Source organism: Desmodus rotundus, chromosome 12, assembly GCF_022682495.2.
Source record: "Desmodus rotundus isolate HL8 chromosome 12, HLdesRot8A.1, whole genome shotgun sequence".
Classification (NCBI taxonomy): Eukaryota; Metazoa; Chordata; class Mammalia; order Chiroptera; family Phyllostomidae; genus Desmodus; species Desmodus rotundus.
The window spans coordinates 94,054,415-94,071,662 of record NC_071398.1 but is presented as its reverse complement, the minus strand read 5'-3'; the positions used below and the strand labels follow the sequence as shown (position 1 = coordinate 94,071,662).

The window sequence follows — 17,248 nt, the reverse complement described above, 5'->3', positions numbered from 1 at the left end:
CTGGTTGAGGGGCAATCTGCTCCAATTTGGAGGCACCAAAGTTTTCAGATGCTTAGAAAAGTTATTAGTGATCCCTCACCCCATACAAAGAATCTCTACACAGTATGATGGGATTCCAGCTCCTTCCCACAAACACACTTTAGGGAAGAATTCCGCAGTGGGTAAGCCACGGCATACTGGTATGCTGCAAATGAGCTAAGTGGTGGCATCTGGTAGGAGCCACAATCCCTAAACCCATCACCTCCAGCCATGAGAAGACACGGAATTTACTCCAGGGAGACAGAGAGAGATCTGCCAGGAGCAAGTGCCTTGAATCCTCGAATCTGAGTCTGCAAGTGTCCAGTCCCCAGGACCGCACGGTCTGGGATTGAGATTTGAGAAACCCCGACTATTCTCTAGGTTCCTTCATCCTGCAACCTGAGAAAAATCAACTTTTAGCTCCGTTCCTCTGGTGGTAAATGAAGGTGAAAATGCCTTGGATTTAGGAGTCTGTCTAAAGTAGCGCAAGCCCTTCCACGTGGCTCAGAACAACGACCATCCCCCTCGCCTTTCATCTTGAGACCCCTGGGGAATAAGCCAAAGTTGCTTTAAATGCCACAGCCTTTCAGTCAGTGTCCCTGTGACTTTTAAGAAATGATAACAGCGTGCCTTTCAGGCTTACGGTATACCCAAAATCCTGAAGAAAGTGGCTGTAAAAAGCACCTCCAAAAGCACCTTTAGGAGCCATGTTTTGTAGATTTTTTTTTATTGTTGTTCAATTACAGTTGTCCCTGTTTTTCCCCCATTCCTCTCCCCTGCCCTACCTACCCCTCACCACCCACATTCAATCTTCCCCCTCGTTGTCCATGTCCATGGGTCCTTTATACACATTCCTTGACTTGGTCCTGCCCCTTCTTTCCCCCATTATCCTCCCCTCTCCCCTCTGGTCACTGTCAGTTTGCTCTTCACTTCCACGTCTCTGGTTCTAATCAATCACACTTGCTTCCTGACTTCCAGACAGTCCCCACATGGGTGAAGGGGCGGGGCTCAACACTGCACATCAAATTGATAAAAGTTATCGTGTAGCTTGTGTGAGAGAGTGTGTGTGTTTGTGTATGTGCACAAAGCCCCATCCTCCAAAGGATACTGATGAAAACTCGGCAACAATAACACAGCTGCAGAAGGAGGAGGAGACCAGGAAGGAACATACATTCATTCATTCATTCATTCATCCATCCGTCCGTCCGTCCATCCATCCATCCATCCATCCATCCATCAAGTACTGACTACCAGATACGCACCAGCATGAGGCTCACTGGCTGGAACAGCGATTTTCACCCTGTGCACCACAAGAATTTTTAAAACACGCAACACCGACCCTGGCTGGTGTGGCTCAGTGGATCGAGCACCGGCCTGTGAACCTAAGGGTTGCCGGTTCGATTCCCACTCAGGGAATGCCTGGGCTGTGGGCCAGATCCCCAACAAGGGGTGCACCAGAGGCAACCACATGCTGATGTTTCTCTCCCTCTCTTTGCCCCTCCCTTCCCCTCTCTAAAATAAATAAAATCTTTAAAAAAAACAAACATGCAACCCGTGACCATTTAGTCAGGGGCACTGGCCACTCTTCCCTCTGATTGTCAAACAAACATGACAACAGCCGACACAGCAACAGCTGTCCAGTGATGAATCAAAATTGGGCCTGTGTTTGTCAGATGGGCAGAAAATACACGTTTCGGTGTGCCGCAGAATTCTGGCAATTAGTTTGTGTGTGCCATGAGATGAGAAGGGCTGAAAATCTCTGGGCCAGCAAAGAGCAGGAATGCCAACTGATGTCACTGCTGGGGGCGTTGTAAGCCAGGGATGCCAACGTTCACGTGAAAGACACTTCATGCTTCCTGGAATATAGGGTCAGTCCCCACCTGAGGAGCCACGCAACCTCGGTCAGGGGTTCTCCAACTTCCTGGTCTCAGCAACCACTGCCTTCTGAAAAATTACTGAAAAAAGTACAATAGCTTTTGCTCACGTGGGCTACATTTATCAATGTTTACCTCATTCAAAGCCAGAGCTGAAACATGTTTTAAATATCCCTTAATTTGTTTGAAACCTGTAAGAAACCCACCATATATGTTCATACGAACCATATATTTTATGAAAAGAAACAATATTATTATGATAAAAAAATAATGCAAGGAGTAACTCATCTTCTATTTTTTGCAGCTCATAAGTGTCCAGCTTAAGAAACGACAGGGGGCTTCTCACCTCTGCTGCTGCACCAAATACACAGCGGCGACGTGTGCCTGTGGACGAAGTACGTGAAGAAAATCCTGCCTCTCACCCAGAGATGAAGTTACGAGAGACGGCAGAATTTTAGGAGCCATTTCCAGAAAGTGGGGCTATTCTCTGATACTACACCAAAACTCAGCAAGCGTTACTTTCTTCAAAGGGAGTGGCAATGGGGCCACAGAAGCATTCCACTGGGCACTCCGCCCCCTCTTCAGTGTCCATTTGAAATGTGAATGTGCTTTGTCACCGGTGCTCGGCTTTGAAATACCACGCACTGGCCATTTTGAAAATATTGTCTCATGGATTTACACAGATGTTCCAAGTGGTGGCGCATTTCACTACGCAATTTCAACAACTCTCCCTTGTTCAGAGCATTGCCGGCCTCATGAGAAACATCTACAAGCGCCGGGAAGCTGTCAAGCTCGCCGTGGCATTTACAAGTTTTTAATAATATTCAATTTTTTTCTCTCAAAAGCTCAGAGTTTATCATCGGCTACAAATACTGTCAACTCTTTTCCAAGCTCATGATGTTCATTTTCAAAAACACACTGGCCAAATACCCAAGTCTGTATAAATATACAGGGTGGGGCAAAGTAGGTTTACAGTTGTTCACATGGAAAATAACAATAATTAAATAATAATAATAATGCAAGAAGAAACTCTGTGTTTTGTATACTCACAACTGCAAACCTACTTTTGCCCCACCCCACCCGGTAGTTTACTTGCTCTTTGAAGTTGTTTTTTCAAGCAAAACCTGTGGTATAAGGCAAAAGCGGATAGTTCAGCTCCTAACTCGAACAATCACACTTCGGCTTATGGCACCCACACTGTCTGCATACTCCCCACTTTGTCACTTCAATGACCAAAAGGACAAGCACTCAGTATTTAGCAGACTAATAACCTGTAGTGGTTCATTAGGCTATGCCTAAGTAAAGCTGGATTGAAAAACATAAGTAACTATGAAGGCAAGTAATGGCATAATATTACGAGAAAGAGTTTTCACCTCAAAGAGCTTCTAGAAATGGTCTCATGGATCCGTGGGAAGGTCTGTGAAAGGCTCGAGAACCACTGAGCGAGACCTGAAGGCTGCTCAGGCGCGGGTCTGCGGAGTTCAGTGGAACCAAGCTCAGCGTGCGTTCACGAAGTACGTGCTCCACGCTGCACTAGCACCGTGCTGGGGGCTGAGGGTACTGAGATGACTAAGGAATTGTCTGCCTCTAAGGAGCCTTTTGGTCTCCTGGGACAGGCAGATGGAGAAGCAGCTCATTTTCACATTACCGGGGGGTGCACATGGGCTGCTGTGAGAACACAAAAGAAGGGCCAAGGACCCTCAGAAGGAGAGGTTGTACCTAAGATGTTCAGCAAATGGAAGAATGAAAGGATTTAGGGGAAACAATCAGAGAGAGAACAAACAGGTCACCACTTCCTGATGTGTGAAGTGGAAGGGAGTTGCTGAAGGTTTCCTCCCCACCATCTCTCTCCCTCTGTGGTCTGGGAGCGAGACCTCAGCTCCAGGAATGAGCCCTGATTCGTGGAAGCTGACCAGTCGCTGCCCCCCTCTTGGCACATGGAGAGATGGGTCTAGTGACGATGGGCCAGCGTAAGTCGACCCACAACACAGAATGGTAAGGAGTGTCCTGCAGGGGGCTGCTGGGAGGGAGCGCCCTTTTCCCTCCTACAACAGAGCTCTCAGAAGCCATCCTGACTCTTCCTCTGGACACTTCCCATGTGGGCTTGATGCCTAGAACTACCTTTCCGAGGATGTAGGTCACACCCAGAGGAGGCCAAAGCCATGAGGACCACAGAGACACGCGGCTGGAGCCCTGACACAGGTAACCCTCTCCATCAACCTGAGACGACGGATCCCCTTCACCATTTACATCAGTTCGAGTTAAGTCGTCTCTTACCTGCAATGGAAAAATTCCAACTAATACGAGGCTAATTTGAGATGGGGCTAGAGAAATAAGAACCACGTCCTGAAGGACCCTTCACGCCTTCTGAGACTCCTGAGCATTCTTCAGCAGGTCCTGCAAGTCAATCCAGCATCATGAGGCAGGAAATAAAGAGGCTTTTGAAGGTGCCACCGGCTGATTTGGAGAGGACTCTTTCTATTTTTATGCCCTGGCCACGTCAGGCTTCTTTTAATTTTACACGGTACCTTCTCATCTATGAAAAGGTTGAACATTACCCAAGAAAAGGAGGACAGGATTTCAAGGAAGGCCAGCAATGGCAAATGCAACAGGGGGCTGTTAAGATGAGGAGAGAAGAATGTCCCTTGAACTTAACATTGGAGGTCAAAGGCAACCTCAGTGCAGAGAAGTCAAAAGCCACTGTGAACAGGGAGAGGTACGGTGCTGGCTAAGAGAGTACACGGGTAAGTGAATCATGTTTTAAGATAGGAGAAACGTGAATGTGTCTGTAGGCTGCAGGGAAAGAAATTGGAAAAAGAAGTGGAAAAAACTGAAGATCTAAAAGCGAGAAATGATAGGAACAGTGAGGCCCCAGAAGAGGCAGAATTCTTGGTCTGTGAAGACAGGCTTGTCTTTTTGTTTCTCTTTACATTAGTTCTTTTTTATTTCTTTTTATCATGACCAGTACTTAGCAGCTACTCAAAAGTACTGGCAAAAAAAAAAAAAAAAAAGCAGCACCTATTGTGTGACGAAAAAAATTTTGGCAAATCTTATAAAAACACATTCTTAAAACTGCTCTCATTTCTGAGAAACGAAGTGCAATGTATGGAGTGTTTGATGTTAAGTGACTGACAAAATAACGCATTGCTAAAATAAGGCATTTTGACAATATCTACATAAAACAAGTATAGACATTCAATTCCGAAAAGAAAAATAACTCAACTTTGAGCACCTCCTCTCTCAAAGGCTGACCTTGGCTTCACAAAGCGAGGCAAGTCACCATGAGCGATTTTAAGCTATTTGGGTATTAGTTGTAGCTTCTGGGCACTGGGAAGTTTCTTTACAACTGCTTGTCTGTGCCGTCAACACAGCAGCCACCAGCCAGCCACAGGTGGCTACTGAGCACTTAAAATGTCGCTGGTGCCCCTTCGACGTGCTCCAAGTGCAAAATACATACCGGACTTAGAAGACTTAGAACAAAAGAGAATGTAAAATGTCTCACTAATAATTGTATATTGATGATACAGTCACTCCTCGGTCCTCATTGGCTTCATAAGTCATCAAACCCTCTACTCATCGCATTTTGACAAGAAAAAAAAAAGTCTCGGCACTCGGCGCTTGCTCGGGGCTCCTCGCCCGTGCTAGAACTTGTGTGAGTCACAACACTGCCCCACAAGAGAAAACGCTTCCTCACTGGATACTCGTTGGATTCGGCACTCGTCACAAGTTCCAAAACGAACTGACGATGAGTACTGAGGTACCACTGTAGACTGAAATAATACTATTATGAATATATTGGGTTTAATATTATTGACTTTTTTTAAATACTGGCATTTGGAGATGAAAAGGTCAAAATGAGTTTGGAAGTAGGCCCACAAGTCTGAGAGTTGAGGGTAGAGAGAAATTATGCCTGACAGTCTCGATTTTTTAGGCAGAGTATGATGCAAGGTCTTACGCAAAGTGTAAAAACTTGAGTATTTCTCTGCGGCCTTTCACCCAGTTTGGTTTTTTTGCCTTCTACTTCCTGCTTCCTTAGGCTAGAGCTCATAATTTATCCCCAAGACTCCGAACCCTGAGGCTTACCAACTCAATCCCACTATCCTTTAATCTCAATGCAGACCATTTCCTCTGGAGAGAATTTCTGTGATCCTGTCTGATTTAGTGGCTCATTATTTACTAGCAAAGGAACCAGCTCTTACTTCGGCCATTCTGTGCACCACGCTGGGCAGCGCGGTGGCTGAGATTATAGGCTCTGTAGATAATGCCAATGCTATTTAAATTGTTCTGGGGCAAACGAAGAAGGAAAACTTGAAAATTATCTTTAAGACAGAAATGTAAAATTCATACCAAACCCTGACAAAGATTTACACACAAGGCAAATCTGGCTAACCTCACTGGGAAATATTGATGCAAAATATCCTTAATCCTGAACAATAAAACAGAATCCAACAACATATTAAAAGAATAATTCATCATTTACCAACTGAGGGTTGTTGCAGGAATGCAAAGTTCGATATTAAAAAATCTACTTATAGCCCTGGCTGGTGTGGCTCCAAGGATTGAGCGCTGGCCTGCACGAACCAAAGGGCCACCAGGTTGATTCCCAGTTAGGGCACAGGCCTGGGTTGCAGGCCCGGTTCCCAGTAGAGGGCGCGCGAGAGGCAACCGCACACTGATGCTTCTCTCCCTCTCTTTTTACCTCCCTTCCCCACGAAAAAGAATTTTTTTTAATCTTTAAAAAATAAAAATAAAAAACCTGCACATATAATTCATCCTTGTAATAAATCTAAAAATATATATGATTATAATACTGAAAATATATTTAAAATTTGGGGGTAAGAAAAAATCCAATAAATTCTTCATTAACATGATAATTTTTGTCTGTTTAACCCAAAATCCATTATCATAATGTCAAGACAGCAGGGTTATTACCATTAAAATCAGGAAAAGACAAGAATTTACATGATCACATCCTTATTTGACATGGGACCGGAGTTACTGCCAGTAAAATTAGACAAGAGAATAAATTAGAAGTATAAAACCTTAAGAGGAGGATATAAAATGATCAGTGTTTGCATATGATGTTTGTACAGCTAAAACACCCAAGAGCACCAGCCGAAACACACCTATAGCTAGAGAGCGAGGTTGAAAATTAACACACAAACATCAGTAACTTTCAAGTACACAAACTGTAACCATTTAGAATATATGGAGAAAAAGAATATATTCCTTTTACCAAAGCAGAAAACAATAAAACACCTAGAAGCAAATCTAGCAAGAAATATACAAGCACTATATGAGGAACAAATAACTTTAAAACTCTATAAGGGCAGGCTGCAAGACTGGACAAATACAGACAAACCAGCTTCTTAAACAGAAAAACGCATCACAAGGATTTGATTCTGTCTTAGTTCATTTAAAATTTTAACATAACTTGAAATGAAATGCCACTAGTTTTTGTTACTCTTGGGGGGAGGTTTTATTTGTTGATTTTTTTTTTTTTTAGAATGAGACAAGTTTCTTTGAAAGTTTATATGCAAAAAAATAGCTAGGAGAACTCTGAACAAAAATAGTAGCAAAGAATGACTAGTCCTACCAAATATTAAAATATACTACAGAGCATCAATAAATAAAACAATACAGAGCAGCCCATGAGTAGACCCAAACAGTAGCACAGTGGTATGAGTGGACCTCAAAAATACAGTGCTGATAGGAGATATATGTGCTATTAAATTTTTGTTCTTCTCCAATCAACCTTTTATTACCGGGAGCTCTCCGCCAAGAACTCAGAAGGGTAGAGGTGAAATTATTTCCCCCCCCCTTGCAGAGCAACAAGTTCTAGCACAGACACTAGGAGTTTCGTAGGCTAGACCACCTAGGTTCGCGTAAGTGCGCTCTAGGATGTCCACACAAGGATGATACTGCCTAACAACACATTTCTCAACACATATCCCTGCCGTTAAGCGGCACGGGACTGTACATAAGGCTCGCACTCTAACTGATAGAGCTCTTCCCCATGGGGGAACTGGTCAGTGAGTCTGACACTGCTACAGAAGCACGGCAGAGCTGCACAATGAAACAAATAGGTGGAAGACAGTGGGAACCGAATTTCTCTCTGTTGGAGTGAGATGAGCAGGAATGGGCCAGCGTGGTCCATGGATTAAATAATAAATCAGACAATGATAATTGCATAGGAGATCAGAGCCGGAGGCCTAAGCATGAACTCGTGCTTCTTTAGCTCACTGTATACACAGATGGTCATACGTGGGAATATTTACAGATATGTATATGAGTCAGCATGCACACATGCATGTCCTCCTTCTGTCAGTTGACAGGGGCTAGAAATACCAAACCCTCCTCCCGGCCGATCTGTTTCTAATACCATCCCTCAAAGAAAAGAATCGGGGCTCCTTGAAGCAGCAGCTGCTTCTGGGACCTGGGCAGGCCGTCCACAAACTGGGCCTGGGGCAGACGGAAAGGAACGCAGTGCTCGAAAACCAAAATCCCCATCAATGAGGGCGTGTCAAAGGGACACAGAGGTCACCTGAAAGAGCTCCCATCGGGCAAAACTGGAACACTTGGAGCCATAAAAATCAATCAAGTAGTATTAGGTTATAAGCTAAAGTACAAAATAAATATTTCTGAGTCCATATGGTATGAATAAGTGATTAAATACATAAATTAGTGGGAGATAAAAGATGATTCTGTCATAGAATAATTCAATATCAGTTATGTAGATACATTTTTAAATGGTGGATTTTAGCTCCCCACTCCTTTGCCATGGATGACGCATAATGATGTCCTTCAAACAGTGCAGTATGAAAAGGGAGAAAAAGAGTGACTTTAATAACCCCTGACCAGGATGCCTCAAAATTGCCAACGGCATCAAAAACAAGACTGAGAAACTGTCACGGCCGAGAGACGTCCCTAAGGAGAGGTGATGACCAACTGCAATGTGGCAGACTAGATGGGACAGATATAATATATGTGTATTTGGAAATATATATATATATATTCGGTAAAAACTAAGGAAATCTGAATAAAGTATGGACTTTAGTCAATCATGATAGATCAGTAATGGTTCTTTAGGTGTAAGAAATGGATCCTACTAACATAAGATGTTTATCATGAGAGAAAATGGGTTTGGGGTATGTATCTTTGCAATTTTTCTGTAAATCTAAAACTTTTCTAAAAATTAAGTTTATTAAAAAAATAAAATAAATCGAAGCAAAAATCAAGTAACTGCCCCGGCCGGGTAGCCTGATTGGTTAGAACGATGTTCCCAATAGTACAAGGTTGTGGGTTCGATTCCCAATCAGGGTACATACAAGAATCAACCAATGAATACATAAAAGTGAAACAACAAATTGATGTCTCTCTCTCTCTCTCTCTTCCTTCTCTCTCCCCTGGTTCCTCTCTCTCTCTCTCTCTCTCTCTCTCTCTCTCTGAAACAAAAAAAATAAATTGGGTAACTGTCAGAATGCTCGAAGTCCCTCTTCTTCCCTTTCACATCATTTCCCCTTTCCACCAGAGGTAACACCACTCTGTATTTTGCATTCCCTGCTTCCTTGCTTCTCATACAAATTTCATCCTGTTTGCATGTCCTTGAGCAATATCTTGTTATTCTGAATAAAATTGCACTGCACGTATACTTCAGCCGGCAGTTATTCTCATTTACTACTGCAGGTGTGTGACGTGTCCACCTTGGCACGTGTGGCTGCAGCTCGTTCATTCTCACGGCTGGAAGAGTCCAGTGGATGACTGTAACACCAGGTACGTGTCCCGCCTCCTGTCAATGGACATTAGGTTGCTTCCAGGCTGCGCTACAGCCAACAATGTTGGTCCAAACACACCTGTGTGTACACGTAAGAACTCTGGTGTAATAAACACCCAGAAATGGAATTGCTGGGTCATAAGGCATGCGTGTTTTCAATTTTATTTACAATGCCAAATGGTTTTACCAAAGTTATCATGTCAATTTAGATCGCCGCTGGCAACAAGTCACTTTTTCAAAATTTTGTTCCTTGGGAACCTAGGGAATCAATAGAGGTACTTTGTTTTTTTCCTGCAAGTTTTAAATTGTATGTGATTAAAAAAATAAAGACTGCTCCATATTTGCAATAAAAAACATGGTGATAGATGCCAAATTGTGGTATATGAGTAATGACCATAGGCCTTCACGTGTCCTGGGAGATTAACTTGCTCCATATGGAGATTGTTCTGTCATCTGTGCGTATATATTCGAACTTGGTGTAAAAGGAAAGAAATAAAGACTTGGCATTTTCCTGCTGAAAAAGATGCCCAGTTCTGTTTTTGTGAACTGGCCTTAATCTGAGAAGGGTTTAACTACATTCCTAAGTAGAGGGAGGGAGGGAGGGAGGGAGAGAGGAAAGAAGGAAGGAGTTCTATAAAACAAGACCTCAATCTTTCCTCCAAAGATGAATAAAGAAATTAAGGCTGTATTTTATTTTTCCCTGAGAAACCCCAACGTCTTGAATTTAAGCCCTACCAGTATAGCTGGAGGAGCATCTGAAGTGCTGTAAGATTCATCACTCCCACATTCAAAACTCCTTTGATGTATAAAATCTACATTTCTGTAGAGAAACAGTAAAATAATAACACTATGAATTAGGGCCTTCTGCTCGGATGAGTTATTTAAATGCCGAAGCCCTATCTGAAGATTGCTGCCATCCGTCCCCCATGTCTTGGATGAGGCTGGCACGCCATACAAACCTGTTTACTGTTAACCTAGGCAGCTCACCGTAGCTGAGAGCAAAGGATGAGAAAGTAACACATTTTAAAGTTTCTTTTCAAAAGGGGAGATGATGTGTGGGGAAAAAGTTAGGGATGCTTCCTGCAAAAGCTCACCAGTAAGGAAAACCACGTCCGATGCTACATTTGAAACCAAACAAAAAGCTCGGGAGCTGCTACTCAAGTGGCCGCACTGGGCTCTGACAGTGGATTCTTAAGCGCAAAACCCCCCAGTTCAAAGGTCAGCGGCCTTGGGAAAGGAGCTAGAACCACAGCAGCTCCTGGGCGGCTCCCTTTGCCAGTGGTGCACGCTCCCCAGATTCCCAGCTGGCATTTCGATGGGGCCCTTCTAACAATGTCAACGCTGTCCACAGGTAGCCCACCTTGCTCATCGCAACTGTGGGCAGCCTTGGAACATGGCTACCCCAACCTGGAACCTACGAGTCAAATAAGAATTCCCCAGTCCTGCTCAGGGAAGTATAGCCACTGAGGTCAGTATTTCCCGAGGGAGCTCACCCCCTTCTGCATGAAGAGCTGTGTGAGAAGACACTCCGTGGGCAAGGAGGTTCAGAAGGTATCTACAGAGCACCCGAGAGGAGTCCTCCATACAAGCGAGGTGAGCGCACCTTCCCCGGTCTAACCTCTGCCAGGGCTCCACTTTTCCAACCCGGACAAGGGCAGATTTTTTGTTAAATGAAGGCATACACATAGTAACGCAGAGAAAGCCCCAAACATTATACCCACCTGAGTTGGAGCACTGGAGCCATTGGCTGTCAGCTCCCCGCGACCCTAAGTTACTTGACTTCCCCAACCTTACTTTCCCCCCTGTTGGAGTACGCGGAAAGCCTGCGCCTGCCACAGAGCTGCCTTCAAAGCCTGTTCTTTGAACCACCACGCCACACTGGCCTGCTGGACTGTTCCGGACACCTGACGCAGTGCCTTGCTCGGAGCTGCCTGCAGCTCTGCGGGCCGGTTGGCTTGTCTTCTTCGGTACCTTCCTCCATCAACACCAAGGCGGCTGGAGCTCAACTCCGCGGCCCGAGAGGAACAGCCGTCTCCACCAAGCCCGACGCTCGCACCAGCCCAGTATTGGGTCCGGAGCGGGGCAGCATCCCCTTTCAAATTATGATGAGACGGATATATGTCGTACGTTCTGTCCCGCACAGGACACCGCACTCGACTGTGGAAGCCACTCCAGGGGACCCGTTGTCCCCCGATCAAAGACAGCTCCGAAAACAGGAATATCTGCTGTTTTAAAAGCTGAGCTGCAAAACTGTGGTTGACATACGAAATTTGAATGGACTACCTTGACAAACTTTTTCCAATGTCCCGAAAGGGTCCTAAGGCTTATGCATCTAAGTACCTTAAGTGAGAAATGAGTTATCTTAGGACGCTGCAGAGTTTTACAACACTTCCGAAACAGAGGTTTAGAGTCCTTAGAGCCGCCAGGCAAGTGCCCTAGAGAAGAGGCTGGGCCACGAGACAGTCAGGGTTGGCGGGAAGTACCGCCTTCTAACGGTGGCCTGTCTCGACCGAAAACATTCAAATTCCAAACAACTTAAAACCACGTAGCAGACGGAACGCGACTGAAAGTCACATAGGCCCACGCACCACGTCTGAAAACCCTTACCTCAGGCAACGGGAGGTCCCGCTACCCCTCCACTGCCCCTCAAGGTAATCCTAGAAGCCAAAACGACCGCAGGGACGGCTGGGGCGGCCTCCGGAGACGGGCTGCATCGCCGTCTGGCGTCAGCCCTCCCTTGCCCGGTTTTAGGCGGAGAACTCTACAGGGCATGCGCGAGCCTGCCCGCTCTCCCACCACGAGGCTGATCGCCCTCCCCACCAAACACGTGCAGGACCCACGTTCACTCCCACCATCCTCGTTCTCCACTCACCTCCCTTGCAGGATGTCAACCGGCCTCACCTGCCCCAGGCCAAGCCAAGTCTAATCTACCTTTAATTCCGTTCACGTGTGTGTGTTTTAAACCACTACATAAAGATCACAGAAGTGGGATGGAGTAAGACTGCCTTGGGTGGAGGGGGTGCGTAGGGAAGGCTTCACAGAGAGGTGGGGTGGGGGCAGGGTTTAGGAGACAATGGATGATTGACTGCCAAGGGGGCAAGGCAGGAAGAGCATTCTAGGCAGAAGGAACAGCATGTGCAAAGTCTTGAAAGAGTCCTGAAAAGTCGCGGCAGACTTGCAGGGATAAGAGGCTGGGGGAGCTGGCTACGGTGGGAAGGAAAAGGTCCTGGTTCGCCTCACTGCGGTGACAGAACTTGATCCTGGAGACAAAAGGAAACCAAAGCGTCTGATTTTTGGCCAAGGCCTCCGGTGTGTCTCCACGGAGTCTGGTCCTAATCAATGCGAGTATCTCCTTCCTCAGCCTTCCTATGCCACACAATCAGGTGTTACTACTTACCGCTCTTCCAGTATCTCCGTCTGTGTTTCCACTGACCAGAGAAGCCCTGAGGGCAGCAGCCTTTTATTGATTTCTTTGTTTATTTTAATTTCTATATCCTAATAGTCCAAGCAAGTGAGTGCTCAATAAATTCCCAGGACTGACTGATTCAGATTTTTTCAGGGGATAAATTAAGCAAACTAGGTTCCAGAAATAAGAGGAACCAAAGCTCCAACGCAGAGTCGCCATAGCCTTTACAACTGGCCACAAGTGGCAGAATCCAGGACCACAAAAGTTAACTTCAAAAGCAACTGCACTTGAGTCTACCCTCCATGAACTTGGACCCCTCTCCCTTTCTGCCCCGCTCTGCTCCACCACCGAGCTGAGGTGCACTCCAACCCCGCCCCCCGACCTCGAGGATACTGGGCCAGAAGGAACAGGTACTAGCTCATCTCTGGTTCTGAACACACCCCATTGACTGGGAGAGCCGTGGACAATCAATGCATTTAGCAAGTGCATCTGGCCCTGAAGTGAGAGAGAGAGTCTGTTCCTGTGTGTAAATGCCAAGTTGCAGGAGGTTACCATAGCAACTCCAGCAGGGTGCTGCAGTGGGCAGCTCTGCACAGAGGTGCAGGAGACCCATTCTTTAACATGTGGGCTTTTGCTGTGCCCACTGGATCCTAGCAGGCCCATCATGGCTTCGGGCCCTCGGTGTGGGATTCTGCAAAAAAAGGAAGTGGAATGTGAACATGTGCTGGTCTAATCTCCCCTTCTTCATGTACCACTCATGTCCCGCTTCAGCACAGTAAACACTGCATTTGGTGCCCAAAAACAGGCTCCTTGGAAATACATAATTCCCTAAACTCGTTCTTACGGACTATGATGAACAGATTGTACTTGCGTATCAGCAGGGCTTCCACACGACATTTTCATCCACTGAATAACCAGCATATCTACAATGTCGCCATCCCCGGTCAGCCCCCAGTTCTTACTATGTTATTAGTATGTTTTTAACGCCAAAACAAATCATGCCATCGAGGGTGTAGGTTGGGCTTAATGGAACTATAAACCAACTTTTCAAAGGCCAGGCAATTTCGGAAATCGCTTTTCCAGGGGGGTGAGAAGTGGGAGTCTACTCACCCACTTCTTAATGATTTTAGTGTGAAGATACCTCTTGTGCGTGAGGAGAGGTTGGGTAACATTCTGCTTGCGGCTCTGACCTACCTATGGCCCTCAGGAAGCCAGGTTCCTGCCAAGTAAGCTCTAGGTTGTAGGACATTAAGTAGCTACAACAGGCTCCTAGACACCTGCATTATTTTTTCTTGAGTCTAGAGACTTACTTGTGGTTATCTCCGAATTCCCTCCTGGGCAAAATAAGAAGGATGAGAGGGAATGATGAATGAGCATCACTAAAGAAATGGATTGCAAGGTGGGCATACCCAGCAGGGTGAGAGATACACCAGCGCATGGAAAAGTGAGGGAAATTGGGGTTAACGAGGTCACCTGAACCTGTGGGCTCTACAGGGGGCTGGGGCAGGCCCACAACACCTTTGCAGCTTGGTTGTGAAAAACAGGGGGCGGTTAGAAGTTGAGTTTCCAGTACCTGAAGGAGTTTGGGGGTCTAAGAACATTAAATCGGGGTACCAAGAGAGCTATGTAAACAGACAAAGACACAAAGGAAGGAAGAGCCTCTTGCGGGGGTTGGCCAGGTGTGCAGGAATGCCTGGGCCTACCTCCCGTGTCCCTGAGAACAAAGAGGATGCCCTTACTAATGGCGTTCCCCTGATGAGTTCTTCACCCAGGGCACCTTGAGGTGACAGGAGATGTGGAGGCGGCTGAATGAGGGGCTGTTATACAGGCAGGTATGAAGGTAGGACTTGTCAGGAGGGACACCAGGGGTACAGGAAACGTAGGTGTTCTGAAGGAAGGCCAGAGAGAGTGTCAGTCACCTGGGGACAGATAAGGAGCTCTCAGTAAGTGAAGACGGAGGTCCAGCCAGGGCCACATGCCCTGCACATGCCTGGCAAGGTGACAAGGGGCTAGCTGTTTCCTACTCCCCCAGGACACGCTGTGGGCAGCGGTGGGTGTTCAGGGCTGTGCAGCGAAGAACTGAGCATGTGGCCAGGGAGTTGGGAGAAGGGCTTATGGGAGCTGAGCTGGTGGCAAACCAGAAGTGCTGTCCACGCGCTCCTGAATGAACGCTGGGAGGTCAGGACTGGGAAAGGTTTCAGAGAGGCTCTGGCGACCTGCTCCTTTGAGTCAGGGCGGCTGAAGGAGGCTGAGGGCCCATCACCCAGGTAGGATGTGGGGAGAAGTCAGGTGCACTGAGGCGCTAGCCTGCAAGTGGGTGTGGAGAATGGCCTGGAATGGGGCGGATCCAGCGAGGTAGGAGTGGGGGAGGGGAGGTCGCCGGCCAGTGGGTGTGTAGAGCCAGCCGAGGTGGGGGGTGGGGGCCCCGGTCAGCGCCTCCGGCCGCCTCGACCTCCCCCAGGACTCACCCAGCACGAAATAGGGCAGCTCCGTGTTCTCCAGGTCGTCCACCACGACCATTTCGCCCGGGAAGTCGTTGCGCACCGAGAAGAGGAGCTTGGGCTCGGAGGCCGAGGGGCTGTGCATGATGCTCAGGTCGTTCTCGCGCAGGAAGGGCAGCGCCGACACCGTGATGCTCTTGAGCTTGCACTCCAGCTCCTTGGAGGGATCTCCGTCGCCGGCGGCCGTGGCCAGCACCGCCGCCGGCCCCCAGCAGCAGGCGAGCAGGGCGCAGAGCCGGGCTAAAGCCATCTTGAGCCCCAGCGCCTTCCTCCCAGCGCCGCGAAGGTGGGGGAGGCAGCGAGTGGGGAGGGAGCGAGCTGGCGCGCGCGGGGGGCGGGGGCGGCTGGGGAGGGGACGTGCAGCGGGAGAGCCCCGGTCTCCAGAACGAGATGCCGCTTGCAGTGCGTGGGGCTCCAGCGCTGATGCCAGGCCAGCCCGCCCGCGCTCTTTGTTTCTCCCAGCTGCTTATCTGGGGAAGGGAAAAGGGAGGGGAGTAGAAGAGGGGGAATGGGGAAGGAAGGACGGGGAAAGGAAAGAGGACGGGAGCCGAGGATTCTAGGGAATCAGGTCAGCCCCCGGCAGGTTGCCCGATCTCTAGCCTTTCTCCCCTTAGTGTCCTTCGGGAGGAGCTCACGCTCGGCTATCAACCACCTGCAGGGCATTTTAAAAATTCGATCTTCGCTATGCAAAATTGTCCTCTTTCCTCACCATCATCCTGCTGGCTTGGGAAGGGCACACGCAGACACACACCTAAAAGGCCCTACTCAGAGCGGGAGCGGGGGCCATGTCTGTCTCGATGCAAATCCACCCCTAGTTATTTTGTGGATGTAGGGGGTCACATTCTTGTCTTTTTAACCACTCGTTGGATTTGTATATTGGATGAGCCGCTGCTGGGATCAATGCACTGTGTATTTTTTACTCAGCACTAACTTTGCAGAAAGAGTTACAGAAAATACCAGTTACACAGACACAGAGAGATGGAGAGGTGGTCGTGAACAACAAAGGGCCAAGCCAACCTACTGCACACAGTTAAGGAGACCAGAACTTTCACTTGCAACGTCTCTCTCTCTGTTTCATTTCTGTTACAAATGTTATCTGTTGTAACCAACACGAAGATGACTTGAGGGATGCCATAATTGATAGAAAGAGTAGCACCAGCTGGAAGAAATGTTGAGCCTTTAATTTCAGAGAATCCAGTAACTACACCAGGGCTGGAAGGAAATGAGACACAAGTTTCTAAGCAATCTTTACAAGTGAAAAAGGAATAAGAGGCTATCCTTGGATATGGGCCACATCATCTCAGCCCAATTGAAAGTAGAACAGGGTAGATAAAAACAACAACGGCAACAAAAATGCCTATAAGTTTGGTCCCCATTAGTGCCGGGCAGCGTCGCCTTGAAATGCTAACAGTATGAATAAATAGTGGCAGAAAATGACATGTGTGTGCTGGAATCTGATGTTTGGCTGAACTTGCTCTCACATGATAACCAACAACGGTGTTTGAAAAGCATGCCTCTCCGTCATCATGGACTCAATGCCGATTTAAATAACAGGTGCTGTAAGACTGTTACAGGCAATTCCTACTCTCTAGAAGTTTAATGCACCACGCTCTTCAAAGAGGACCCCATTTTAGAAACAACTTGATTCATATTCTACCTGTGGTCAATTTACTGG

The 17,248-nt window shown here is 47.1% G+C and overlaps 1 protein-coding gene across 1 annotated transcript in view; it reads right to left on the bottom strand.

Moving 5' to 3' along the window:
- ASTN1 (astrotactin 1) overlaps nt 1-16,216 on the bottom strand; it is a 270,174-nt gene extending 253,958 nt beyond the window's left edge. The window contains exon 1 of the mRNA XM_024551717.3: nt 15,541-16,216. Coding sequence (XP_024407485.2) covers nt 15,541-15,823 — 283 coding nt within the window. The 5' untranslated portion in view covers nt 15,824-16,216. The remainder of the gene's footprint in view (nt 1-15,540) is intronic.
- Nucleotides 16,217-17,248: the final 1,032 nt, after the last annotated feature.